The sequence below is a fragment of the Phascolarctos cinereus genome, unplaced genomic scaffold (assembly GCF_003287225.1).
Source record: "Phascolarctos cinereus isolate Bilbo 61053 unplaced genomic scaffold, phaCin_HiC Scaffold_2;HRSCAF=192, whole genome shotgun sequence".
NCBI classification, from domain to species: Eukaryota; Metazoa; Chordata; class Mammalia; order Diprotodontia; family Phascolarctidae; genus Phascolarctos; species Phascolarctos cinereus.
Genome location: NW_027555625.1, coordinates 301195956 through 301223812, shown reverse-complemented (window position 1 = coordinate 301223812; position 27857 = coordinate 301195956). Strand labels below are relative to the sequence as shown.

At 41.3% G+C, this 27857-nt stretch overlaps 1 protein-coding gene across 7 annotated transcripts in view; it reads right to left on the bottom strand.

Moving 5' to 3' along the window:
• DENND1A (DENN domain containing 1A) overlaps positions 1-27857 on the bottom strand; it is a 691139-nt gene that overhangs the window by 26601 nt on the left and 636681 nt on the right. For 3 of the 7 annotated variants that reach the window (XM_020967516.2, XM_020967513.2, XM_020967517.2), the window contains 2 exons: positions 24480-24539; positions 11142-11230 (listed from right to left, as the gene is read on the bottom strand). The exons of 1 other annotated variant lie outside the window; for it this stretch is intronic. In XM_020967516.2, coding sequence (XP_020823175.1) covers positions 11142-11230; positions 24480-24539 — 149 coding nt within the window. Of the gene's footprint in view, positions 1-6776; positions 9612-11141; positions 11231-24479; positions 24540-27857 lie in introns of those variants that run through there. 3 more of the 7 variants (XM_020967515.2, XM_020967518.2, XM_078150133.1) reach the window with 2 other exon arrangements.

The following is a 27857-nucleotide window of genomic DNA, read 5'->3' as shown; positions in this document are numbered from 1 at the left end:
TGACCTCAGTCTCCTCATCTGTAAAATGGGCATAATAATAACAGCTACCTCCCAGGATTGTTGGGAGAATCAAATGAGATGACAGATGTAAAGCACTTAGCTAACCCTGAAGCACTATGTAAAACGGTAGTTCTTATTCTAGTTGCCCTCTGCTGGATGTGATTCGTGTCTGTTAGCAACGTCTTTACTAAAATGTCATGCTTAGAACTTCACATAATACCCCAGAACCTCCTTTGCTCTAGACACTAGGCTTCCATTAATGTGGTGTAATCTCTAATTAACTCTTTTGACAGCTGTGTTACCCATTTGACTCCAACTGAGCTGGCAGGCCTCTAAAAGTGTCCGGGGTCCTTCCCACAGGAACAGCACCCCCATCCTATACTTGCACAGCTGAATTTGTGAGCCCAAGTGAAGAATTTTCCATCCCTCTCCTTTCAATTTCATCTTGTTAGCTTCAGTCCATCATTTTTTGCTTCTTGAAGAGAGAAAGGGTGTTGTTATTTAATTGTATTAGATTTGTAGGCAGAAGACTCAGGTTTGAATCTTCATCCTGGCCAAGTTACAACCTTTGTGGTCCTGTTTTCTCTGTAAAATGAGGGGTTTGGATTGGATGATCTCTACAGGCCTTTTCAGCTCTAAATCCCCTGATCTTTTTTGGATCCAGATTCAGTCATCCAGCATGATAGCTATCCGGACGAACATTGTGTCATCTGTGAATTTGGCTCCTTGTTGGTACCAGGCTGGCTCTTTACTCAGCTGTGACAGATTTGGGGGCTTTCGACAACCCTGCTAGAAAACTCCTTCCTTTTGGCAGCAGCTTGGGGCCCATGGCCATGGTAATTGGAGGCTACTGTTGGTCCAATGAGGCCAAAAGGCTGAGGTAGTTCTAATTCTGGGTTAATGAGTTCGGCTAGCACAGGAGAAGCAGCTTTCTCTCTTTGAGGCTGTGTCATTATGATTTCTGTTAAGTCTTGCATAATTTCCAGAAAAGTAACACACGGAGACTGGGAAAGTGATGGCAGCTTTAGCCAGGCCAAAACCTTTTTGACTTGTTAATTGCCCTCCTGGCCTTCTGCTCTTGCATGTTAACAACCAGCCTCTTGGCGAGCCCTGGAAGGCTGCCAGCCAAGGGCCTGGAAGAGACATGGGCTGTTGTATTTCTGCCTAACCGACCTGCCGTACTGGATGGGGGTGGGAGGGTCCAGCTGGCATCATGGAGACACACTCTAGGCCATGGGGGTAGGAAATGCTCCCAGAGAACTGGAGGGACAGGAGGTGGGGGTGTGATCTTTCAACACATTCCATTTGTCCTGGCTGGGGCTGCAAGACTCCAAGCATGGAGGTCTGTCTGTTTGCTGAGGTGTTGCTGCTTGACAGTTACATTGGGGTACTGTCCCAGCTGTGGCTTCCTGTGGGGCTTCCACATTGAGTGAGTAGGGGGATGGGGAAAGATGGGAATAAACTCATCCTGGTCTCCATAAAGCTCCAGAGAAAATGAGAGAATGCCACGGCGAAGGGTGGGTTCTCAGCAGTCACTGAGCCTACTAGTGTTCTTTTTTAAGCATGAATGTTCGCTGATATAAATACATGTTAAATTACATATGTTTACAAAAACATATGTCCGTGACATAAACATATTAGCCACAATGTACAAACACCACATACTTCTGAATTTCTCCTAAATGACTGAGTAATCACTAAAGTATTGTTTGTGCAGAACTTGGCTGAATAGATTTTGATTTGTGTGATAGAACAACGCCTTTACTAAAGACTTCCTGTAATGATTCCTCTTGGTGTGGTAGTAGTGACCCTGGGCTCTGGAACGCTGGAAAAGGAGTCCAAGAAGGTTTCCCTTTTCCTGATGGAAAGGCTTGGAGTACAGGTAGGATGATGGAAATTCGACTTGATGTGTTTGGATCCAGGAGGCAAAAATAGGAGCAATATTTGGAGGTAGGGGAGAGTTATGGAGAGGCTGATTAAGGCTTAACATAAGAACAAATTTTCCAACAAAAATTGGCCCTACCCAGAGTAGAATGGGCTGCCTCAGGAGGTAATACGGTCTTCAAGCAAAGCCTGGATGACCACTTACTAGGATGGTCACACAAAGGGTATTCCAGTTCAGTTATGGATTGGACTAGATGGATTCTGAGTCCCCTTCCAACTTTGAGATTCTGTGGGGGAAAACAGCCTCACTTAGGTGACAGCTGCTGTCATTCATGCTACCTTACAAAGCCTGAAACCTTTATTATTAGGAAAAACTTTTCACTATGCAGTAGATCTTCCTAATACACTAAGGCAGCAGCACAGCACAGTGTAAAGAAGGCTGGGTATGGATAGCCTAGGGGTCTGGGTTCAAATCCTGGATGTGATGCTTGCCAGCTGAATGATCTTAGGCAAGGTACATCATGTTCCCTGAGTCTCAATTTTCCTCTTCTGCAAAGTAGGTCTGATAATATTTGGGCTAGCTATCTCACAGAGAAGAAAGAACTTTGTAAATCCTAGGAATTACAGAAATATGAGTTACTATCAAGGCACTCCTCTACTCTAGAAACTTCAGTTGTCTCCCCCTCCCCCAATAAAATATATGTAGAAGTATATATAGACTCTTGCTCCTGTCACATTTAAATCCTTTCATCATCTGGCTCCCACCTGCCTCCAATTTCTGAAATTTTTCCTTTCCTTCACGGTCCAACTCAGGTTATCCTTCCTCCATGAGCCATTCTTGTTTAGATGGTGGTGTTCTCCTTCTATTTCTCCTAACACTCTACCTGGTCCTCTCCTTTGCACTTTTCTCATGCTGACTTATTTTTACCCATGTTAATCCTTGCCCCTGCTCCCACTCTATTAGCCTATATAAATTTCTCTATATTCCCAGCACCTAGCACAGCCTTGCATATGGTAATTACTTAATAAATGACTGATGATTTGTATTAAATTAACAAGGTCCCTATAATAGCAACATCTCCATTTAATCCAAACAGCATGCCTGGGAACCCACCTGACACTATGAGTCCTGGACAAACAGAGGGAGTCAGGGAAAGGAACTCAGCTGGGAGTAAAATGAGAACTTCCTTTTGTAGATGGTAGAATGAGAAGATCTGGGGTAGAAGGAGGTGCTATTTCACATTCTTTCTCTGCTCTGGGCACCTAAATGGGTAAAACTTTAGGGATTTTTTTTTTTTGAGAAGAAGTGTCTGGAGATAGAAATCACAGCATCATAGAATCCTAAAATGCTAGAGCTGGAAGGGTCTCAAGAACACAGAACAGAAAACATTCAAACTGGTAGGGCCCTTAAAACACTGAATAATACAGCTGAAAGTGACCCTGGGCCACAGAATGTTAGATCTAGAAAGAGCATGTTAGAAGATGCAATGTTTGAAGAGAAAGGGGCCTTGAAACATTGGCTGTTGGGGCTGGAACATAGAATGTCGAAACTGCAAGGGGTCTTAAAGACTACCCAGTCCAACTCTTTCATTTTACAGAAGAGGAACTGACTTTCAGAGAAGGAAGTGACCAGCCTAATGATGTATGGTAGCTAGCATAGGGCATGGTAGAGCTAAAACCTAGGCCTCCTCTCTCTTTGGCCAGAACTCTTTCGGCACAACCTGTCATCTCCCATATGAACTTTCTACCTGCGGCTTGCTTGGCCACGTCACTTTCTAGTGGTAACACAGAAGGTCTATTTTCAGAAGCCACCTAACCCTTTCCACCACAGGTCAGAAGCAGTCCTCAGAGTCCTGTACAATCTGTAATTACCTCAGCCTGCTCCCTTTCTTCACACCTGGCATCCCCCCCCCCCCATTATGAGCTATATGTGGACCCTCTCAGGAAAGCGTGCCCTTGGGGTTACAAGGTCAGTTAGTCAATAAACATTTATTAGGCACCTACCATTATGCTGCAGGCACTGTACTAAGTGTTGGGAATACAAATATGAAAAAAAGAGTTCCTGCTCTTTTTTTAAAATAAATTCTTGCTGCTATCTTCTAGTCATCCTCAGTATTTCTACCCTTTCTTCTCCCAGAGAGCTATCCCATATGATAGTATTTTTAAAGGATAAAAACCCAGCCTAACTGCTGAATGTATGGGAAAAGTCCCTCAGTATTTCTACCCTTTCTTCTCCCAGAGAGCTATCCCATATGATAGTATTTTTAAAGGATAAAAACCCAGCCTAACTGCTGAATGTATGGGAAAAGTCTATAAACCTAGGCCATGTATAACACCTGTGAACTCCCTGCCTCCATGAAAGGAAGGACTGGGGCTGTCTTCTCATATCTCTTCACTGGAATCCTGCCTGCTCTTTACCATTTTGTTACATTCACTTCTGATTTTTGTGGGTGTCGGTCTTTCCACTTACATGTCATAGTTATTGTGTATATTGTTTTCTTGGCTCTGGTTGCTCTAAATCAATTCACGTAGACCTTTCCATGCTTCTCTGTATTAATCACACACATCATTTCTTACAGTAAAGTAATATTGCATTACATTCATGTACCACGATTTGTTTAGTCACTTCCCAATAGATGGCCATCCACTTTGTTTCCCATTCTTTGCTATCATAAAAAATGCTGCTATAAATATTTTAGTGGAATCCAGTTCAAAGGACTACAGCTGGATGGGAAATGAAGGGGAACTTGAGGACCCTCTTTAAATGGAGGCTATGAGAGGAATTCCTGGTTCAGCCTTTCTAGCCTTTCAATCGGAGGGGCAGATGGTACTGAGGGTATTGATTAAGTGTGAGTATCAAGGTGGATGCAATCTCCAGGATGGTGAGTTTCCTGAGGATGAGGTTCCTGGGGACATGATGTCATGGAAAGTGCACTGGACTTAGAGTGAGGAAATCTAAGTTTGATCCCTGACTCAAGCAAACTGCATGACCCCAAGTGAGTCATCTAATTCCTATAAGCCTCAGTTTCCTAAATCAAAAAAATGTGAATAACATAATCCTAACAAAGCCTGCCTTACAGGGCTGTTGTGAGGAAAGCATTCTGGACAAGTTAAAGCACTACAGAAGTGAGAATTATTGTTTTTGTTGTTATTTGCCCTCTAGAGCAGGAGGCAATGGGGGGAAGGGGGATAGGCTACAGTCCACCCTTTATTTCCTAATTGTATATCCAAGACAGTCAGAAAATTAAATAGGCCTCTGTGGAGTAGAACTGAGGGTCCAATGGGAGTACATTAAGAATACATTTGAAAATAATTGATTTGGGGTCAGGTCCTCTGTCTCATGCTGAAATGTTCCCACATACGGATTAACAAGGCCACCTTTACTGAGGTTAGAGCTGAACAGTGACATCAATAGGCCTGATGGATGTTGCCGGCGCCCTGTGGCCATCTTGGCAGATACTCCCTATGTACCCCAACCCCAAACCAGCCCTTTGCTTGGACAGTACAGGTCACAGGCTGAAATCCTTTGGGAGGGCACTGAATATTCAAGGAATATTATATGGAAGGAGCCGTCTTGGGGGAGGGGCAATGAGTTTGGTGGGTTTCACACGGCTAATAGCTGTAATCACCTAGTCTACTCTATTTTATAGAGGAAAAAATTAAGACTCATTGAAGAAAAATGACTCATACAAGGACACAGATAGCAGAGCTGAGATTTGAATCAGGTCCTTCTATTTCTATCTACTAGGCAAGGTCTTCAAGTGGACCACTTGAGGCAAATATTTTAGTAGATTCATAATTTTGGTACAGGTTGGATTAGATGGTGATTTTGCTCATTTTACAGTGATTTAAGGTTTCAAAGATCTTTCTTCATATAATTCTTATGAGAGAAGAAATGTAAGGATGATTATCTCCCTTTTATAGATGAAGAAACTGAGGCGCAGAGTTGAAGTGACTTGCCCATGGTCACACAACCAGGACATGTTGGGAATGAGAATTGATTCAATTCTCAGACTCAGATCTGCCCTGGTCTAGTTACTCTTTTCACTCCATAGACCTTTGGGGTCACCTTCAACTCTACAAATTGATGCTTCCTTCTATAGGGGGTTCATGTGATTATAGAATCATAGGTTTAGAGCTGAAAGAGACCTAAAAGTGTGTCTAGTCCAATTCTTTTATTTTACAGAAGAGGAAACTGAGGCCCACAAAAGTTAAATGACTTGTTCCAGGTCACAGAGGTAAAAATAGTAGAGCCAGAATTTTACTATGGTCCTCTGACTGCAAAAATCAAAAATTTCTGTACCAAGCTAACTGTCTTGGCCCTGGATTGAGACAAGGTTTTGAGATGGATGAAATACGAGCATGGCAGCCCAGCCTTTATGGGTTAGTTAGATGGCGCAGTGGATATAGTAGATTTCTGGCCTGGAATCAGTAAGACTCATCTTCCTGAGTTGAAATTCAGCCTCAGACACTTATTAGCTGTGTGACCCTGGGCAAGTCCCTTAAGCTTGTCTGCCTCAGTTTCCCCTGAAGGAATTGGAAAACCACTCTATTACCTTTGCCAAGAAAACCCCCAAATTGGGTCACAAAGTCAGACATGACTAAAAACTGACTAAACAACATCCCAGTGTTTGAAAATGTAGCTTTTCATGAAATAATTTTCATTTAGTGAAATGTAAAAAAAAAAAAAAAGGTAATATGCTCTTAGGCTCCATAAATAGAGGCACAGTAACTAGAGAAAGTCCAGATGTTCTTTGCTTTATCATACCATATTGGGAGTACACTATCCAGTTCTGGGCACTACATTTTAGAAAAGTCAGTGACAAATCAGAGCAAATCCAGAAAAAAGTGATTGAGATGGTGAGAGAAATAGACTTTGACAACAAAAGATCTTCTGAATGAACTAAAAATGTTTAATCTGGAGAAAAGGAAAAACCCAGGGGAATAAGGAGGGGTAGAGGAAGATGGCATAGGAGAACTGTCCTCAAATATCTGAAATGGTGTTCTGTGGAGGAGGGGTTATTAGAATTATTCTGATTGGCCCCAAGGCAGAACCAAGGAAAAATTTCCCAACAGACAGTACTTTCCTACAAAAGAATGAACTTCTGGAGACAGTGAATTCTTTATTCCTAGAGGAGACCAAATTGAATATCACTTTTATTGGATGTTGCAGAAGGATTCCTGCTTTGGGAAGAGCTTAGACTAGATGATTTCCTCTCATTTCTGAGGTTCTGTGTTCTAATATTTTATGTTCTCAGACCCTGTCTATTTCTAATGTTGTATGTTCTACCTCTATGTTCTATTCCTTTGATAAAAAACAATGGAATTTAAATTTTTTTTTCCTTGTGGGATCTGACCACATGTTGCAGAATTGGGATTTTAACTGGGAATTCAAAGATTACTTTTTCTAATTAGCTATAAAGGGAGGAAAAAAAAAGACTCAACAAATTTGGACTTTTAAAGACTTTAGAAATTATATAGATTCAGAGTTGGAAGAACCATCCAACTTCTCATTTTATAGACAAAGAATCTAAGCCTCAGAGAAATGAAGTGACTTGCCCAATGTCATATAGGCAGTAAATAGCATAACTAGTACTTGTGGGCTTTTGGCTTTAAACTCAGTATTCTTCGGTACCATGCTGCCTCCCATGCTGGTTATGATCTGGGGGAAAAAATCCTGCTGCTCAAGGCTGGGGACCCAAAGTGTTGTCCTTATTCTATTTTATCCTTCCAGGCTCACTGTTAATAACTTAAAGTGTTACTAGGCAGTTAGAATTAAGGTATGAAACCAGCGGTACTCAGAATCCACATGGGCATTACGTATTTCAGACTGCATTTTGCCACCCAAATCTCCTGCCTGGAAGGTTTCCTTTGATGACTGTGGGAGTTTTAGTTAGGTTTAGTTGCTGTTCTCCTGCATAAGTCAAAACTGGCCCCGGCCAGGCCCTATTAGGCTTCATTTCCCGCCATCCCCAGTTCTCAATTCTCCCTGCATGATGCTAGCAGATTGTTGTTGTTGTTGTTTTTAGAACAATATTTCATAGCAGGCCTGTTTTATTAAAATATATTTTTTCCCCCACTGGATCCTTCCTGTGTTTGCAGGAGTTGGTCCTGCCAAGTTGAAGTTGGTGACAGTTGAGAAAAACACATGGAAGGGCTGTTTATGATGTACATGGCATTTGGATGTGGAGAGGCAAGGGGGAGGAGGATAGGGTGACAGAGAGAAACACTTAGGAAAACACTGGGGCTGCACTAAAAATGTCACTGGCATTATGGGAGAGTGGGCGTGCTGGGTATTTTTCCTGGAGTCATTTAAAAGGAAAAAAGAGAAAACACACACACACACACACACCCCATCCCTCAGAGCAAAATGCCAAAATGTAATCCTTTATCTAAAATCCACAGTAGGATTTTAAAATTTATTTCTGACTATGATGGCCCTAGTAATCTTGCTTGCCTTCGCTGACACTTCCCTGATAAGCCAGTGTGCTCAAACTCACACTTTCACAAGTTTGATTTGCTCGGGTATTTCACTGCCAGAAAGACACAAAGTCAAGTTCTAAGAAACCGCTGTAAAGATATTGGCTGGCTTACAGCGTGGTAGTCAGGAGATGTAGCTGGGGTCTCATTCCTGCAACTTACTACCAGTATTACTTTGGGCAAGTTATTCTTACCTCAGTTTCCTCATCTGTAAAATAAAGAGAATCATTCCTGATCTGCCAACTTCAAAGAAATATTGGGAGAAGCAAGGGAGATAATGTACCTACAATATTTTATAACCAAACCATAAGGAGCTATAAAGAAATGTCAGCTACTATGGCCTCAATAAGTCAAGGATTCATGATTTCGTCTTCTATGTGGGTGACTCTGTGCCTTAGTGGATGGTTTTTGTGAGTTGCTGTGGCCAAAAGAAATTCCCTATGTAGTGGCTCGATCCTTGGGATAACACAGAGAATCTATTACTTAGACCTATGGGTGAAGCTTTTCTAGTTCAGTAAGACCTATAAGACCTATAATAAGTACCTGTGCTATGCTGATACAGCTTATGAGGACCAAGGGTCGTCCCATATCATCAAGAAGGATAGGGAACTCAAATGGAGAGAGCTATTGTTATGCCACACAAAAAAATCAGGGAATGATATTTAAATAACTCCGTTTAAATGGTTATTGTTATGAAATACTGGTAGCTATGTGATGCCTTGGATTCAGCAGAGGATCATCTCTTAACTCTGCATTTATTTGATTAGCAAAAGGGTAAAAAAAGATTAGCTAATCCAATCCACTCAAGGCAGCTGTTCCAATGCCCAGAATCCTTTTGGGCTAGTCTGAGTCCCACAGTGCTTGAAGTATATTTGCTGATGGTGAGAAGAATTTGATTTGGGATCAATACATACATGTTAGACAGTAGGATCATGCCTTAGAATAGGGAAAGAATGATTGCATCCCGAGGAGGCACAGAAAGAAGTCATTGGTGCTTCAGGTCCTCGAAGGCAATAAGGAATTTTATCCACAAGGGGGCAATCTCGTTCCACCTCTGGAAGGCCTGCAAGCCACTGCTAGCTTTTAGAAAGTGGCCTAGTTATTGAGGACTGAACACTTCTGTCCCTTGCCTCTTCCCTACTCGATTTCTGCTTCACCACAGGGCTTGTGTGTCTGGAGAAAGCTGAAGCCAGTGCACAATTCTGGAAAACAGTCTTCTTGCAACTTAAAGTTATGAAGCATCTCCCCTGAAATAAAGGAGCAGCATGTAGTTGAAAGAGCACTAGGCCTAGGTTGAGCCCTGGCTCTTGTATTTACTGTATGTGTGACTTTGGGCAAGTCTCTTTCTCCCTCTTCTATTCCTTATCCTGGGGAGGGGTTGCCTCAGTTTCCTCATCTGTAAAATGAGTGCTTTGGATTAGTTAGTTTCTAGGATCTTTTTCAGTCCAAATAGCTCTAAATCCTGCCACCCTAGGACTTCTTTCCTGGCAACAACTTCCTGACATTGTCTATCGCTGTCCTCCCAGAGGCCTGAAACCTGTTGTGATGGCAAGTGGCTTGTAGTAATTGCAGTTTTACCACATTATAGGGCTGAACCATAAGCTGCAGCCTGGATTCTACCACAGCCTCCACTTCTCTAACGTGCTCTGGTTCACAGAGCCCTCTCTTACCCACAATGGTCCCGCACAGCAGGCAGGACAAGGAGGACAGCCTCATTCTATAGAGAAGGACAAGGAGGCTCAGAGAGAGAAATAAATGCAGCCAGTGAATAGTTGACATTTTATGGCTAATATTCATTAGTCTTAGTATAATATTCTGACTTTGGGGGTCAGGATGATCCGGGTTCCAGTCTGGCCTGACACATGCTAGTTATGTGACTGCAAATTACTTAAGTTCTGGGTGTCCCAAACAAACCTCTCTAAGTTTCTAAAGTCAGGACAAATATGAGGCGGATGTCAGGACTTTCCTGGAAAATCCTTAGTGCCTGTAGATGCTACAGAGTATCTAAAGACCTGGGTTCAAATTCCAGCTCAGACACTAACCATGTGATCCTGTACAAGTCCTTTCCCCTCACTGGGTGTCAGCTTCCTCATCTGTAAAAATGTTGGTCTTGGAATATATAATTTGTAAGGTCCCTTACCACTCAAAATCCAGTAAATATAAGCTTACTTTTCTCTTAACTCTAGTTTCCTCATCTGTAAGAGGGAGAAAATATGTACATTACCTATTTTATAGGTCTGTTGTGAAGAAAACATTTTGCAAACTTTAAAGAGCTACAGAAATAGTATTATTGTATAGTTCAGCAAAAAAAAAAAGTATGAATCCTCATCGCAATCTAGGCAAATTTTCTGTGCCCCTTCCTTGGTCTGGGAAATGTTTATGGTCAAGGATGGAAGAACCCAGTTCTATTGTTCTGCACTGCCAAGACAATGATTTGGAAACTGATTTAAACTGAATGAATTTCCCTCTAAGTGTCTTGTAAGTCTTACGACTCAAAAGACTTGGGCCCAGGTGTCACACCGAGACAGCTTCTGCCAGGGGCTCTTGTCTCTAGACATTCTACCCACACAGTACCATGGACCAGTAGGAGACTTCTGAGATTAAACTCTGCTCCCTGAGTGACCTTTCTGTGAAACATCCAGCCTGGCCTCATGGGGAAGCTGGGGGGTGGGACACAGTGGGGGGAAAAGGGATTTATGCGTTCCACGGGAAGGAAGCATCGGCCTCTGCTTGTGCTCACTCTGCGGGATGAAGGGAATAACGTGTTTCATACTCACTGGTCAGGGCTTGACACTGAAGTTCTTCGACCTTCCATGGTGACATTACTCTTTGGGCGCTTGACAACTTGAGGTCTTGGGGGGCGGACCTAAGATGCAGAGGAGCAGAAAATAGCCAGAGCAGGCAGTGAGTCAGGACACTGGCAAGGAAGATACATAGTCTGACAACAGCACTCTCAAGATCTGAAATGGCTCACCTGCCAATGAATAAAAAGCAAGTGTCTCACATTGCCTGAAGGTCAGCAAGATCCTATCCATTTTAGAGATGTTAGATCATTTAAAACCATAAAAGCTAGAGCTGTAATGGACCTTAGAGACTTATTTAGTCCAATTCACTTCAGAGAGGAGGAAACTGAGTCTCAGCAGGGGGAAGTGACTTGTCCAAAGTCACACACAACTAGTATGTAACAGGGCTGGAATCTGAACTCAGGTCATCTGCTGCCAAATTCAGCACTCTTTCCACCTCACTAATAATAAACTGGAATTCAGTGTTTCCCATGAGTCTAGGAACTTTTACTTGACAGTGATATTTTTAAAGACCATCTCCAGTAGCAGTGCTCTTGAAGCAGTCATTTGGGCCAAAGGCATTGAGAAACTAAAGGGGAATTTCCTAAGGTGGTCCAAATATGGGTTAGACTTTTACTGAGGTATAGCCTGTACAAAACCTCTATGTGGCCTGTGATACCATCTTCAACAAGTAACCAACCAGGCAGCATAGCATAGTGCAAAAGAAGACAGACCTTGGTGAAGGAAGACCTGTGTTCAAGTCTGGCAAATTACTTTATTCAGTGCCCAGGGTAACTTCCTAAAACTGTGAAACACACAGCCCAGGGCCACTTAGATGATTATATCTTTTTAAGGTTTCTAAAGTTCCTTCCATCTATTATCTCATTTTAACCTGACAACGGCCATGGGATGCCAGGAGTTCTGGTTCTGCCCTCTGGGGCCAAGCAGAACAAGACAAATCCCTTCCCCACCTGAGTGCCCTTCAAATACTTAAAGATGACAATCATATTCTCCTCCCTCCAAACCATTTTAGGGCTAAACATGCCCAGTTCCTTCAGCCAATCTCTCTGTCTGATTTTGGGGCCCTTCCTCATCCTGCTTGCCCTCCTACAGCTTCTCACTGTCTTTCCTAACCTTGAGTAGATGCTGATTTATGAGGCGATTGGCTGTTGATCAGAAATTGCCTATGCTAATGAGACCATAGGTAGATTGGGTTCCCTTCCCCCTTTAAAAATAAAAATAAAAAAGATCAATGACAGAAGTGACAAAGGCAAAAAGAACAGCGGGAAAAAAATAGTCAGCTAGATGTTTATAGTGTTTTAAAGGTTTAGAAAGTCATTTACATTTATCATCTCATTTGGTCCTTACAACAGCCCAGGAATTCAGGGAAGACACTTGTCCAAGGTCATAGGAATGGTAAATAGTAGCCCTAGGAGTCAAAGTGACCTGGCTTAAAGTTCAGGTCTCTTGCCATTAAAGTATTCCTCCCAGTGAATAAAAGCATTACGATTTGAACTGAGATGTGTAAAAAACAAAGACTGCTGAAAGAGTAAGACTACTCTAATATCTCTGTGGTGGGGTGGTCATTCCGGGCCCTGAAGAATGTGTGGAGCAGAAGCTCTAGCAGATCTTAGATCAACCCACCAAAGCTCTGAGTACAGACTTGGTGAAGGGGGTTGTCATAAGCCTGCACTCAGCATGCAGTGGGGAAGCTCATGATGTCTCCCCATGCAAAACTTTACATGTGGAAAATAGTCTGCTTATTCCACACTCAATGGACAAGGACAGCCCAAGAGAAAGGGTCCTATGGCTCAATTTAACAAACATTTTTAAAGTGCCTCTTCTCTACAGAGCATCGTGCTCAGTGCTGGGCATAGAAAGATGAAAAAAAGCCCAGTCCCAGCTCTCAGCCTTACAATCTAGTAGTGAGGGAGCTGAGACATAGATACAAATAATAAATAACTGACGTGATGTAGAATGTGATAATAAGGTATGGCTCTTCCCAAACTGACTCCAGCTTCTCTTTCCAGGTTTATTAAGTTACACATTACTTTCTCCTTCGTGCATTCTACATTCCAATCAAATTGGCCTGGTTCGTGTTCCTTAGACATGACAATGTCTCTCTCACCTCCATGCCTCTGCAGGCTGCCCACATAGCTGAGGTGTGCCCCTTCCTCCCCCCGACTCTCAGAATCTTTAGCTTCCTTCCAAAGTCAGCTCCTGTCATCTTTCTGCACGAGGTCTTTCTGGACTCCCTCCCACCAGCTGCCAGCACTCCTCTCTTCCCCCAAATTGCTTTGTATTTACTTAGTGGATATATTTCTTATTGACTTGAGTGTCCATGTTGTTTCTTCTGATTAAATGTAATCTCCTTGAGGACAGAGACTGTTTCCTTTTTATCTATCTCCAGCACCTTGCACAATGCCTGGCGCATAGGAACACAATAAATACTTCATGGTTGATTGACTGAAGAAGTCAGAGGGATTGGGAAATGAAGAATCAGTTTTGGGTGGGTTGATCAGGGAAGCTTTCCTGGAAGAGGTTGCATTTGAGCTGGTCTTTGGAGAAAGGAAAGAAATTCAATTGTCAAAGACATGGGGTCACATGCCAAAGAAAAGCTTGCATTTGGGGCAATGAAAATAACGCTCATTTCTTTAAGGCTTATGAAAGCGCTTTGTTTTTCTCACAACAGCATTATGAAGCAGTACAAAGATCATTGTCTCAATTTTTTTATATGGGGAAACTGCGGCTCAGGGATGTGAACTGCGTGATAGAGCTAGTGAATGAACATACATAAACAAGATTCCTGTCTCTATGCCCTTTGGAAGTATAGGGCAGTGGTGTGTCTGGTTAAGGTCCAGGGGAAAATATTAGAAGGGAGGAAGAGCAATATCAGAAATGAAAACATCCAGATTTCCAATCTCATCTTCTAATGCTGGCCATTGGTCTTCAGCAAGGAGGAAGATTTTGCTGACTACTCATTTCTGAAACAGCTTCCTTCAGAAAGAATTTCTCTATAGCTCACTAGGAATCCACAAAGAATGTAAGGTTTCCAAATCACTTTATGCCCTAAATGATTTGCAACCCATATTTTCAGATAGAAAGTAGTCTGCTTTATATTACAAACAACTGTCTTTTAACATTATGATGAAGGAAGACAGACATAATATGGCATAGTGAACACAGTGGTAGACATGAGGGTCAAGAGACTTTGCTTCCAGTCCAAGCTCTATCAATTCTTACGTATGAGAACTTCCTTGAGCTTCAAGTTTACCATCTATTAAATGGGAATAATCCTTGCACTAACTACTTCACAGGGTGGTTGAAAGGAAAGGGCTTTGTATAACTTAAAACACCACAGAAATTAATTATTATAAGGGTTATGGTCAAATAATAGAGCTGTGGAGCTACACATTTTCTCTCTGGCCAAAATAGCTACAATTTCCAAATCCAAAACATTCTCTCTCTCTGTATGTATGTATGTGTATGTGTACACACACACACACACACACACACACACACACACACACACACAGATATATATGTATACTATTGAAACTTTGTTATGTAAAAAAATTACTGATTTGTTTTTGGATCATATTCATTTCAGATATATCCCTTTCCTCCCTTACTCTGCAAATTTGAATAAAATAGAGAGGAAAAAATGGAATTTAGCAGAACTAATAAATTAGCCAAGACTGACAGTATAAGCTTGGAAGTATATACACAGTGTTCCACACTCATAGTCCCTCACCTGTGCAAAGAAGGGAAGGAGAAACATTTTTAGAACAGTAATGTTAATAGTTGACATTTAGACAGAATATGCTTTATACACATATTTATATATTTATATATATTCATATAATCACGTACATATATGCCATATACATATACATACACCTAATTTTTACACACACACCCACCCCTAATATAATATCTAAAAACCCTCAACCCTATATAGTAGCGAGGCAATGATTGTTTTACCATTGTAGGCATGAAGAAACTGAGACTGAGGGAGGTCAATAATAACTTTTAGAGAGAGAACAAGCTTTATTACTACCATGTTACTGATGTGAGAAGATGAGGGTCAGAGAAATACTATGCCTTGGCCAGGGTCATACAGTCAGCAAATAGCAGAAACAGGACTCTGGCATAGGTAAGAGAATTCCCCAAATCTTCAAACTGGATGGGACCTCAGAAGTCACCCAGCTCCATTATGATCTGAACAAGAGTTCCTTCTACAGTTTTGATGATAAGTAGTCATCCAGTCTGTGCTTGAAGACTTCTAGAAGTAGCCCACTCTAATTCTGGGTAGACTGCATGGTTAGGAAGTTTATCTTTATCCTAAGCTTCCATTTCTCTCTCTGCAGCTTCCATTCATTCATTGCTTCTGGTTCTGCTGCCTTGGGCCACGCAGAACATGTCAGATTCTTCTTCTACATGGCAGCACTTCAAACAGTTGAAGAAAACTATCATTTCCTCCCAACAAGTCTTCTCTTGGCTAAGCATTCACAGGCCATTCAACCAATCTTTCTATGGCGTGACCATGCAGCCCTTCACCATCCTGGCTCTCTCCTATGCTCTATCTTATTCATGGCCTTTCTAACATGGGGCTCCTAGAACAGAATATAATGATCCCAATGCACTCTGAGTAGGAGTCTTGTGTTCAGAAACATCACCATCTCCCTACAGTTGGACCAGAATGCCTCCCCCAAGGTCACACAGCTAGTAAGTGTCTGAGGCTAGATTTGAACTCAGGTCCTCCTGATTCCAAGGCCAGAGCTCTATCCACTACGCCAGCTAGCTGCCCTGAGCTAACTTTTTAAGCTTCCATTTTCAACTGTCAATTTAATATTGAGCTTACAAGGCCACTTAAACCTCCCAATCTTTTTTTCAGATAAAGTGCTATCTACTCACATTTCCCTCACTTTATACTTGTGAAGTTAGTTTTTTGAACCCAATTGTAGGAATTAAATTCATCTTATTAGATTTAGTCCAACATTCTGGCTATGTCTCCTAGTTTTGGGTCATCTGAAAATTTGGTAAGAATGTCATCTATGCCTTTATGTAAGTCATAGCACAGATCCCTGACTCAATATATTAGACACGTCCTTCCAAGCTGTCATTGAACCACTAATGTCTACTCTTTAGGTTCAGCCATTCAGCTAGTGAGGAATCTACCTACCCAGATGATCGCCTAGCCCATACTGTATATAACAACAGTGTGACAGATTTTGTTAAACGCTTCACTAAATTCCAAGAAAACTATATTTGCAGTGTTCCCCTAATCTTCCAATCTAGTAGTCCTGTTAAAAAAGAAAATGAAGCTAGCCATACATGGCCTGTGCTTGGTCAAGCCATACTGGTTCTTTGTAATCACATCTCCTTTTCTAGATGTTCATTGACCTTTCCTTTAAAAATCCATTTAGATTTTTTCCAGGAAACAAAGTCAATCTGACTGGACTATGGTTTAGCAAGGGGTTCTTAGTCTGAGTCTATGAACTTAAAAAAAAAAATTTTGATGACCACATGTCAATATAATTGGTTTCTTCCATATGCATTTTATGTTATATTTTCAAACACATTCTGAAAAAGGGTCCCCAGGTTTCACCCTACTGCTAAAAGGGTCCATGATACAAAAAAAAAGGCAAGGAATTGCTGGATTAATACTGACTCTCTTCTCACTTTTTGAGAATCAGGACATTTGCTCTTCCTCAGTCCTAAACACCTTTCCCATTCTTCTCAGTTACCTGAAGATCTTTTAGAGCGGTCAGCAATTGCTTCCATCAGTTCTTTCACCATCCTGGGATGTAGTTCACCCATTCCTGGTAACCTGAACTCACTAAGGGCAGGTTGGCACTTTCTTATTTATGTTCCATTTCAACTGCCTATTAGCTACATTTATTCTGTCCTTTCCAGTACCAGGATCATTTTCTTTGGCAAAGAAACAGAAGTGAAATAAGAGTTGAGTGGTTCTGCCTTCTCTCCATGCTTTGTTATCAGAATCTTAGCCAACTCTTTCACTCCTTTTTTGAACCTCCTTTTCTCCCAAATGGCAACTATCGAAAAAAAACCAAACCTGACCAGCCAACCAACAAATAACCACCACTGCCCTGCTGCAAGCCCCAAACCTCTTCTTATTCTTCTATTTCCTCACCGATTTTGGCTCATTATAAACCTTAGGGATCTTTCTACTGTACCATGATGGCCGAAAAAGGAAAGAAAACAATTATGGGGATATCAACATCATTCCCGCACCCCACTAAAAAAAAGGAAAAACAACTAAAACAAAAAGTGAACCTGGAATTGATGGTTTTCCCCATGTGCTCAGATACATTCTAACACCTGTGTCTAAACCCTCCCAGCCCAGACAGTGGCTGGATCCTGTTTAAATCCTTGTCGATATGTATACCTAAGTCTAGAAAATGACACAGGGATTATCACACTCTGGGAATGATGGACAACTTGAGTGTGATGGAAAAAGCAATGGGTTTGGAGTTAGTAAGGTCTGGATTTAAATTGTGACCCTTCTACTAGCTTGCTTTATGGTTAGGCTGTGTTAGCACTGTCTCAGATTCCTTATCTACAAAACGGGGATAATAATCCTTATGTTGTGGCATCATAACACTTGCTACCACGGTTGATGTAAAGAAAGCACTAAGTGCAATAGCAATCGGGACTATTGTTATTATCAAACCTCTTTGAGCCTTGCTTTCTCTACCTGTACATAACAAGGATAACCATTCACATTTCTAGAGTGGTTTAAAGTACTTTATTCATAATTACCCTGCGAGGCAGGTAATATAAATATAATTATTCCCACTACATAGAGGAAGCTGAGGTTCAGAGAAGTTAACTGACTTCCGTCCAGAAGTTAACCAACAGAATAACCAGGGTCACACACCTAATATGTGTCAGAGTTGGAATTCAAAACTAGGTTTCTGAGCTCTAGATTCAGCATTCTTTCCACTGTACCACACTGCTAATAGGGATTATCTTCCTTGCACTCTCTCACATGTCTGTGGTGAGAAAAACTCCCTGTACATGGTAAAGCACTACAGAGATAGGAACTACTACTATTAATCTCTGTTGCGGTGAGCAAAGTGCTATAGAAATGGGATATGCTGTTATTATTTCAAAGGAGGAGTGGAGGGCCAGGATGATGCAGAAGCTCCTAGGGCTGAGGCTGCCTGCAGCTGCTCCTGGAGGCGATGGGAGTGGGGAGGCTGCAGGAAAGGTCAGATGTGAAGGTCTGGGGGATCAGTCCTTACACAAGGCTGTTCCTCTCTACAATAAAGGCAGCTTAAGAATGTGAACTTAGAGCTAGAATGGAAGGATTAAGTTTGTGGCAACTTCGACTGAACTTGCAACGTGGTGAAACATGGGGAAAAGAACAACAGAGCTAATTAGACGAGCTGAGCTGTCAGAGTGCAGCTGAATGGCTCAGTGCCAACAAACAAAAGGAATGGGGCTGGCAATCAGCAGGATCGATGGAAGAGACTGCTTCATTAGGGATGATAAAACAGACAGAGAGGGGGAGAGGCGAGGGGGACAGAGAGGGACAGAGAGAGGGAGAAGGGGGGAAGCAGTGGAGAGGGGGGCAGAGAGGGAGATGAAGGAGGGGGAAAGATGGCAGAGAAAGGGTGGAGGGGAAGGGAGAGAAAGAAAGAAAAGGAGGACAGAGTGGTGGAGGAAGAGAAAGAGAGGAAGGGAGAGAGAAGAAAGGGAAAGAGAGAAGGGGAGGAGAAGAGATAACCAGGAATAGGAAGGGAAGAGACACACAGAGTGGAAGGGGGATGTGTAAGGGGATAGAAAGGGAGAGGAAAGGAAGGAGAGATAAAGATGAAATGGAGAGAGGGGCACAAAGGGGAAGAAAGAGAAAAAAGGGACTGAGGAAAAAGGAGGCAGTGGACAAGGGAAAGGGAGAGAGAAATGAAGGGGCAGAGAATGGAGAGAGGTGAGTGGGAAAGAGACGGACACAGAGAGGGGAGACAGACACAGAGGGAGATACATACAGAGGAAAAGTGTTTAATTAAGCTGCAAAAGGAAGATGACGTGCAAAGCTGGCTTGTCAGCATGCTGTGAACACTTTCACCTTTCTGGTTATGCTTTCTTTTTTGGGGGGGGGTTGGGGGAAAACACACACACACACACACACACACACACACACACACACACGGCCCCACCAGTGTTATGAGACCAGCAGTGTCAGGGGAGAAAATGCTAAGAAGGATTTAGAGCCCTGTTCAAGGGGGACTTCAGGGGAAAGTTGGGAAACTAGCCAATTCCCCACTGGATTTAAAACCTGAGAAATCTAAGTCGGCAGGGTTAAATGTGTATTGAATACAAAAGCACCGAGTACATTTGATTTTAATGGGGAGAGAGGGGGAGAGAAATAATAAATACGACGCTTATAAAGAGCTTCACATGCAGTCAGGAGAGCCTTCCTCCTCCACTCCCCCCTCCCCCCCAACCCCCACTAGCCTTTAGTACAGATGACATTTTCAATGCTTTCTTCTTCTTCTTCCTTTTTTAAATAAAGAAAATCCAAATATCCTGGTAACATTTGAACCTCAGCCATAGGTGATTTGGTACAAAGCTACCCCCCCAACTCCCTAGGCTGTGGATCGAGCCCCTCCTACCAAAGGGGCTTGTTATATAATGAGCCTTGCTAGGTAAAACTTTCACCCTCAATATTTGGTGAAAGCAAAGCCATCCACAAGTTCAAGGAGGGAAGATGACATGGTCTTGCGCAAATGATATTGGGTGGGGAGACCTTGGGTTGGGCTCAGTTCCTACCTCTATTACTGTTTGACCTGGGAAAAGCTTTTTCCTTCTGTAGCCTCAGTTTCCTCATCTGTAAAATGAGGGGGGGTGGCCATAATGATCACAAAGGTTCCCTCTAGTTGTAAGGTTCTTATGAGTCCCTATTTTTTTCTATCTCATTTATACAAGAGCAGCTATGGACATGGCAGCTTTGGAGCTTTGACAAAGGAGTATGTGCAGCCCTGTTTGCAACCCCTAGGGTTTCCATTACTAAGATTCTCATAAATGTACTCTTCCATTTAAGTCACAAAGAGTAAGGATTCCTAGGATGACTGATTCTGTTCTGGGAGCTTTGGGGACCCAAATTACACACACATCTCTTGCTTCTTCCAACTTTGGGCCGTTGCCCCATTGTTGGAACTAGAAGCAGCCTTAAGAGACCACCTAGTCCAAACTCTTCATTTTAAAGATGAGAAAAGTAAGGTCCAGATTGTGACTTGCTCAAGGTCACACCATCAAGTGCAGCCTACACTGCCCAGGGGGATGAAAAGGCATGTGGGATGGGAGAGAAATGACAGAACAAATAAATTCCAAATAAGGTTCAATGTAAACAGAAGTGCATTTTGGCATCAGAAGCATGTTCTAATCATCTCAGTTTGCTCCTGTAGAATCCACTGTTCCACTAGCACTTTAATGTAGGCAGCTGAAATACAACTGGTGCTTTTCTTACGGCAATGTTTACTCTCCTAACCTGTTATCAATCACAGAGGGAGCAGAAACAGTTGACATGAACAGATCATACCAACAGCTGTAATGTACTGCAGCTGAAAGATTAAATAGAGCTAGCAAGACCTGCTTTGATTCAAATGGAAACAACTGAATCACATTGCCCAGAGATGCCTCCCTGCCCCTCCTCTATACCTTCAGGATTATTAAAGGGATTATACTAACAAAGACCTCAATGAGTAAAATTCCAAAGGGCCACTCATTGGATAACTATGGCTTACAAAAGTTGGCAAAAGGTTTAGTCCTTTAGTGCTCTGAATGAAGTTTATTATTATTTATTGTTACTATCTTTATTAAGGCATTTTCAATAATAATTAACATTTATAGAATGCTTAAGATTTACAAAAGACTTCCCTCACAACCAGCCTGTGAAGTAGGGAGTACAAGATAATTATTATTCTGACTTATGGATGAGGAAACTGAGGCTCATGGGAGTTAGGTGAAATTTCCAGTGTTACAGAGCTAGAAGTGTCAGAGACAGGATTTGAATTCAAGTTTCAGAACACTGAATTTGGAGTTAGGGTGCCTGGGTTTGAATCCCGACCAGGACTAGTATATGACCCCAGGCAAGTCACTTAACTTTATAGGGCCCTCAATTTCCTCCTCGGTAAAATGAAAGGATTGGATAAGCCAATCTTCCAGGTTCCTTCTAGTTCTAAATCTGGCTCTTTTCATTCCACCATACTAATGCTTCTTAAAAGTAGGGGGCAGAATCTATAGTCATGTGAAAAAATACTCCAAATCACTATTGATTAGAGAAATGCAAATCAAAACGACTCTGAGGTGCCACATCACATCTATCAGATTGGCCAACATGACAAAACAGGAAAATGATAAATGTTGGAGAAGATGTGGGAAAATTGGAACACTAATGCATTGTTGGTGGAGTTGTGAAATGATCCAACCATTTTGGAGAGCAGTTTGGAACTATGCCCAAAGGGCTATAAAAATGTGCATACCCTTTGACCCAGCAATACCACTTCTAGGGCTATATCCCAGAGATCATACAAATGGGCAAAAGACCCACATGCACAAAAATATTCATAGCAGCTCTTTTTGCAGTGGCAAACAATTGGAAATTGAGAGGATGCTCATCAATTGGGGAATGGCTGAGCAAGTTGTGGTATATGAATGTAATGGAAAACTATTGTGCTATAAGAAATGATGAACAGGCTGACTTCAGAAAAATCTGGAAAGACTTGTATGGTCTGATGCTGAGTAAAGTGAGCAGAACCAAGAGAATGTTGTACACGGTAACAGCCACCTTGTGCGATGACTAATATTGATAAACTTAAACCCTCCCAGCAATACAAAGATCTAAGACATCTCCAAAGGCCTCATGATGTAAAATGCTGTCCACATCCAAAGAAAGAACTATGGAATTTGAATGCAGATCAAAGCATACTATTTGCTATTTTTTTCCCCTCTTCTGCTGAGTTTTGTTTCCTTTCTGGTGGTTCCTCCTATTTGTTCTAATTTTTACTTAACATTACTCATGTGAAAATATGTTTAATAGGAATGTATATGTACAGCCTATATCAGATTGTGCGCCATCTTGGGGAGGGTGGTGGAGAGGAAATGGGAAAAAAATTTTAAACTCAAAAGCATATGGAAGTGACTGTTGATAAATCAAAATAAATTAATAAAAACAAAACTAGGGAGCAGAAGCTTTCAAGTTAATTGGTGGCACCAGTTTACTGGATTTAGAGTGAAAAAGTATTTTAGAATAATTTCATCAAACCTTATTTTACAGCTAAAGAAACTGATTTCAGGATAAGTTAATTGATTTGCCTAAGGTCACCCAGCTAGCAAGCACCAGAGGTGGGCTACAAACCCAAGCATTTTGATGCACTTTCCAAAACTGATTAGTGTCCAGTTAGTTGAAGGTGATCTATAATTCCATCATATTCAACCCAGCATCACCCCACACATTAGAATCATAGTAAAAATGTGCATATTCACTAACAGGTACACATACATACACTGAGAACAGAAAGGAAACTGACACCTACATCACAGATTATGGAACACCCAAACTGGAAAAGGGGAATGTAAAAGAGAATGAGTGACATGCACCAATGATTAAAAATGAGACAATGCTAATGAACCAGATCCCCTGCCATAATACAGTCTCCATAGCTTTCACAAGTTCTAGAGTCTAGATTTGGAAATTTTTAATCACTAGGAAGCTAGCAATCAATTCACTGTCCCGCCCCCGCCCTCCCCAACACACCCACACCCAATACCATGGGAAAAGGACTAGATTAGATGATCTCCAAGGAGGGGTTTAAGATTCTATTTTGACATTCTGTGTTCTATGTTTTAGCACTCCATAGTCCAAGATCTGGAAAGATATACCATTATGTATTCTAAGATCTCTTCCAACTCTGTTCTCTGGTTCTAGCTAACATTTTAATGATTAATGTAGGTTATAATTTTTTAATATATACAACATTTTATTTTTCCCCAATTACATGTTAAAACAAGTTTTACATATTTTTTAAAAAAAATTTTGAGTTCCAAAACAACTCCCTTCGTCCCTGAAACTGTAAGCAATCAGATATAGGTTATTAACATAGGTCATAGTGAATGGTTTCCTCCCCTACAAATAACTTATTGCCCCACATTCATCCCAGACAACTCTTATAACAGGTCCCTGCTCTTTGTCTTGCATTTTAAATGGAGCTCATTCTACTTCTGCACTGTTCCTAAAGGCAAAGAAACGCCTGCCTCCACTTGGGCAGGCTTGATAGTCTCTGGATGGAGCTTACTTCCCACAAAACAGAAGGCATCGAATGCATTTCCAAACCAGTATCTGGAGAAACTGTGGACTCTGCTGCCAGACTCTTGCTACTTTTGTAAAATTAAGTCTTTTCATATATGGCTTTAAAGCTCATGGGCTAAAACATCATAGGATTTAATAATGATGATAGATCATACTTGTCTAGCACTCTGAAGTTTACAAAGCACTTTCTTCAGAACAGCCCATGATGTAGGTAGTTAGGTGTTACTATCCCTATTTTATAGTCAAGGAAACTGAGGCACAGAGTTTGAATTGTAAATTGGAAGCTGAACCCAGATAGCCTGACTCCAAGTCGAGCTCTCTTCCTACTAGCCCATGATGTCCCCATTTAGAGCTGTAAGGGATCTGAGAGAACATTTGGTCAGGGAATCACATGACTTACAAACAAATCCTGGAGACCACCTAGTCCAGCTTTTCCCCCATTCCTCATTTGACAAAGGAGGAAACTGAAGCACATAGAGGGGAAATGACTTCTTCAAGGTTATAAGGCTAGTAAGCAGGCAGAGCTGAGATATAAACCCAGGTCTTTTGACTCCAAATTTGGTGCTCTTTTTATTGTATCATATCACCCTTTTACCAACGCATTCATTTTACAGAGGAGGATACTGAGTCAGAGAAGTCCAATGCCTTGCCCAGGCCTACATATCTACTGAGTGTCAAAACTGGGATTATTCCTCCCACTCCACATCCAGGATTCTTCCCTCTATACCATTCTCAGGATCTGATCAAAACAAAACCCATGCCAAGAAAACACAGCACATACAGCAGCCCAGCCACCTTCTCATCTGCCTCACAGAACTTGTCAAGAAAAAGAGAGAGAGAGGAGAACCGAAATGCAAGTTTTAGGTTGTGCCACACAGAGGAGGAAACTTATTGGCAAATCCAAACTGCCCAGGCTTAGTAATGAATGCTGTTAAAGAGTGCAGTTCAGACAGTGTTAAGTAGGGGTGAGGGGGGCAAAACTGCCAGCTACTCACGGGCTGTGCCCAGCGGTGTATCTTTGGAGGAGGAGGCCGAGGAGGACAGGGTCTTTGAAGCTGGAAGTGGAAACTGAAACCATCAGTACACACCAAGAACATTCAATTCTCTTTATGCTCAGCCCAGGGAAAAAAGATTAGGTTAGGCAAATTTAAACAAGGCATTCAGCTTTTCCTATGGAAATCAATAGGGCCAAGCAAAGTATCCCTCCCAGGACTACCTGAAAACTGGTGGAATTATTATCACTCATAATTACCATAAACTACTCACTTTTATATGGCTGTAACATGCTTTACATCCATAATCTCTCCCAACAGCCCTGAGAGGTAGGCAGGGCAAAGATGATTATTCCCATTTTATAGATAAGGAACCTGAGACTCCAAGAAATAAAATGATTTGCCCAAAGAGGCAGGGGCCAATCGGGGGAGGGGCGGGGTCTTAAATGTATGTCTGCTGACTCTCAGGTCTGGCATGCTTTCCACACCACACAACTCCTACAAGCGGTTTGCCTGCCTTGGAAATGGAAACTCAGAATAAAAATAACTAGTTGTAACAGAAGTAGCAGCAGCAACAACAACTATAATGATGATAATTTCTTTATGGAAATGGAGAGGTTTATGATGGCAATCCAGGAGTAAGTTGTCAGCACCAAATATTATAAAAGGGTTATTTCAAAGGAGCCTGGAATTAAGGATCAGTGTAGATTATGCAAAGAAACAGTAGAAATTGTGTGACACGTCATTTCAGACAGTAAATATTTAGCTCTTTTCAAATAGCTTGTAAGACATTTCGCTAGAATCACACACCAGAAGCTTGCTTATCTTTTATGGAGGGAAAGATGACCATTTCACGTACTATGAATACAGACCTTAAAACATCCTGAAAAACTCAACTAATAAACTGTACTGCTTCTGTAATATTCTCAGAGATTGAAGCTTACAATCACTTACGTGTAACATTGATCCACACAAAATTAGAATGTTTTTAATAGATGTCACCATGCTAAATACTCATGCTGAGCTATATGGCATAAAAAACTTAAAAGAAAATAGAGACCTAGCATAGGAGCTCAATAGGATGAGGTACCCAACCATTTTCCTATTTGCTACTGTAGTTGTCTTGAAGTTTTCAGTGAGTTTATAGAAGATAAACTTATATTCTAACACTTTTAGTAAACTACAAAAAGCAGTTATTTTATCTACTTATTAGAGCATTAACTATACAAGAATATAATAGAATCATAGAATAACAATTGGAACCAGAGCCATTTCTACCTGAACCTTACTGAAAAAGATGAAAAGGAGAGAGGAAGGGAACAAATATTTATTAAACACCTATTAGGTGCCAGGTTCTGTGCTAAGCACTCTACAAATATTATTTCATTTGACCCTCATGATAGCTCTGTGAGGTAGATACTATTATTATCCCCACTTTACATTTGAAGAAACCGAGGCAGAAGTTGAGTGGTTTGCCCTGGGTCACGTGGCTAGTGTTGTACAATTTAACTAACTAGGTTGATAGGAGCTAATTAGAAGTACTTTAAATAATACTATGATCAGTAGACTTGGCATATATTTCTATGGGAATATAACTAGGTCCTATTGAGCTGTTTAAAATTGTACACAGGTCCAGTTAATGTTACTGAACCTTCAGAATTCTAGTTGGCAGGATTGTAGCTTCATTTAGTCAAAGAGTATTTTTAAAATACCTCATTTGTATTTAAAGGATCTTTTGTTATGATGCAACCAGGCTAGGAACCTATAGATAGGAATCTGGGACACAGAGAATGCTGAAAGAAGTCAATGAACTCTTTACTGTTAATCTCCCTTCACTGTCAATTAGATAATATTGCATTGACCCAAAGGGTCTCAGGAAGCTCAATTCTCCCACTTTTTTTTGGCCATCATAGAACCTAGTATTTCAAAGTGGGAAGGGGCCATAGAACATGGAATGTTAGATCTAGAAAGAAGCCTAGAGATGATCTAGATCAGCTCCCTCTATTTACTGAAAAGCAAATTGAGGCCCAGAGATATGACATGAGTTAGCAAATGTCACACAGCAAGTTGGTGGCAGAACCATAGCTCAAATCAAAGTACTCTCTGTAGGTCTTATGCTCTTCACACCGCATCAGTCTATTTTCCCTAACATCACAAGAAGTGATGAGAAAAAATGGAGAAAATAGGTTTCTTCCCTAGGTCAAGATACTATTTCATTGAGTCACACCATCTCAAAGTTGGAAAGGATTTGAGGCCATCTGCTATAAACCTTACCTGAGATATTAACATATAACATCCCTGACAAGTGAATGGTCAATCTTTACTTGAACACTTCCACTGATGGGAATTTCATTGTGTAATGAGGAAGTTCACTAGAATTTTGGGACATTTCTAAATGTTAGGAGTTACTTTTTTTCATTTTATATCTATCTATCTATCTATCTATCTAGACATATAGATATACAGATATAGATATATAGATATATAAAATGTGTGTGTATATAAAATTTAGGACCTAAATTCCTTCATGCTATGCTAGAGAAAGAATGTAGATAAAAATACTTTGAGTCTTCATTTCATTTATATAATTTTAGCTAGGAAATGGTATAAATATAAGAGCTAGAAGGAATCTTGGAACATGGGAAGGGCCCTTAAAGGAATGCCACAGGTGGAAAGGACTTTTGAGAAAATCAGGTTTAATCTCCTACCTGTAAAGGTTATTTGAGATAAATAGACATTTCCTAATGTTCTAGTGAGATGTTCAACACACTTATCAAACCTATTGCCATGCTCCTATACCTCTGAGCTATATCTCTCCATTTCTCTCTCCCCCCTAATTCTCCACTATCCTCCATACTTTTAGTACTGAGGTAACATTTGGTTGAATTCACTAACAAATATCCAGCAAATACTGTCCCGCAGGGAAAGGTGAGGCTCAAGAGAGAGGTTATTCTCACCTCTGCTCTGCAACTTCATACTTCCATGCTTTGCTGGCTCCATGACATCATTAGCATGAATACCCTCTCCAAAGGCAGCTGGTGGTACAATGGATAGAGCACTGGGCCTGGAGTCAGGAAAACCTGAATTCAAATTTAGCCTGAGACACTTATTAGTTGTGTGACCTTTGGCAAGTCACTTAACCTCTGTTTACCTCAGTTTCTTCAACTGCTAAATGGGGATAATAATAGCACTTATCCCTTAAAGTTGTTGTGAAGATCAAATGAAATAGTATTTGTAAAGTGTTCAGCACAGTACCTGGCACATAAATGCTTGCTTGCTTCCTTTCTTTTTTTCCCCTTCTATTGGTGTGAATTGTAATTTTTTCCACGTCTTTTTAGTCCATGTTATTTTTGTCTATATTCTTCCACAAATTCTCCACTG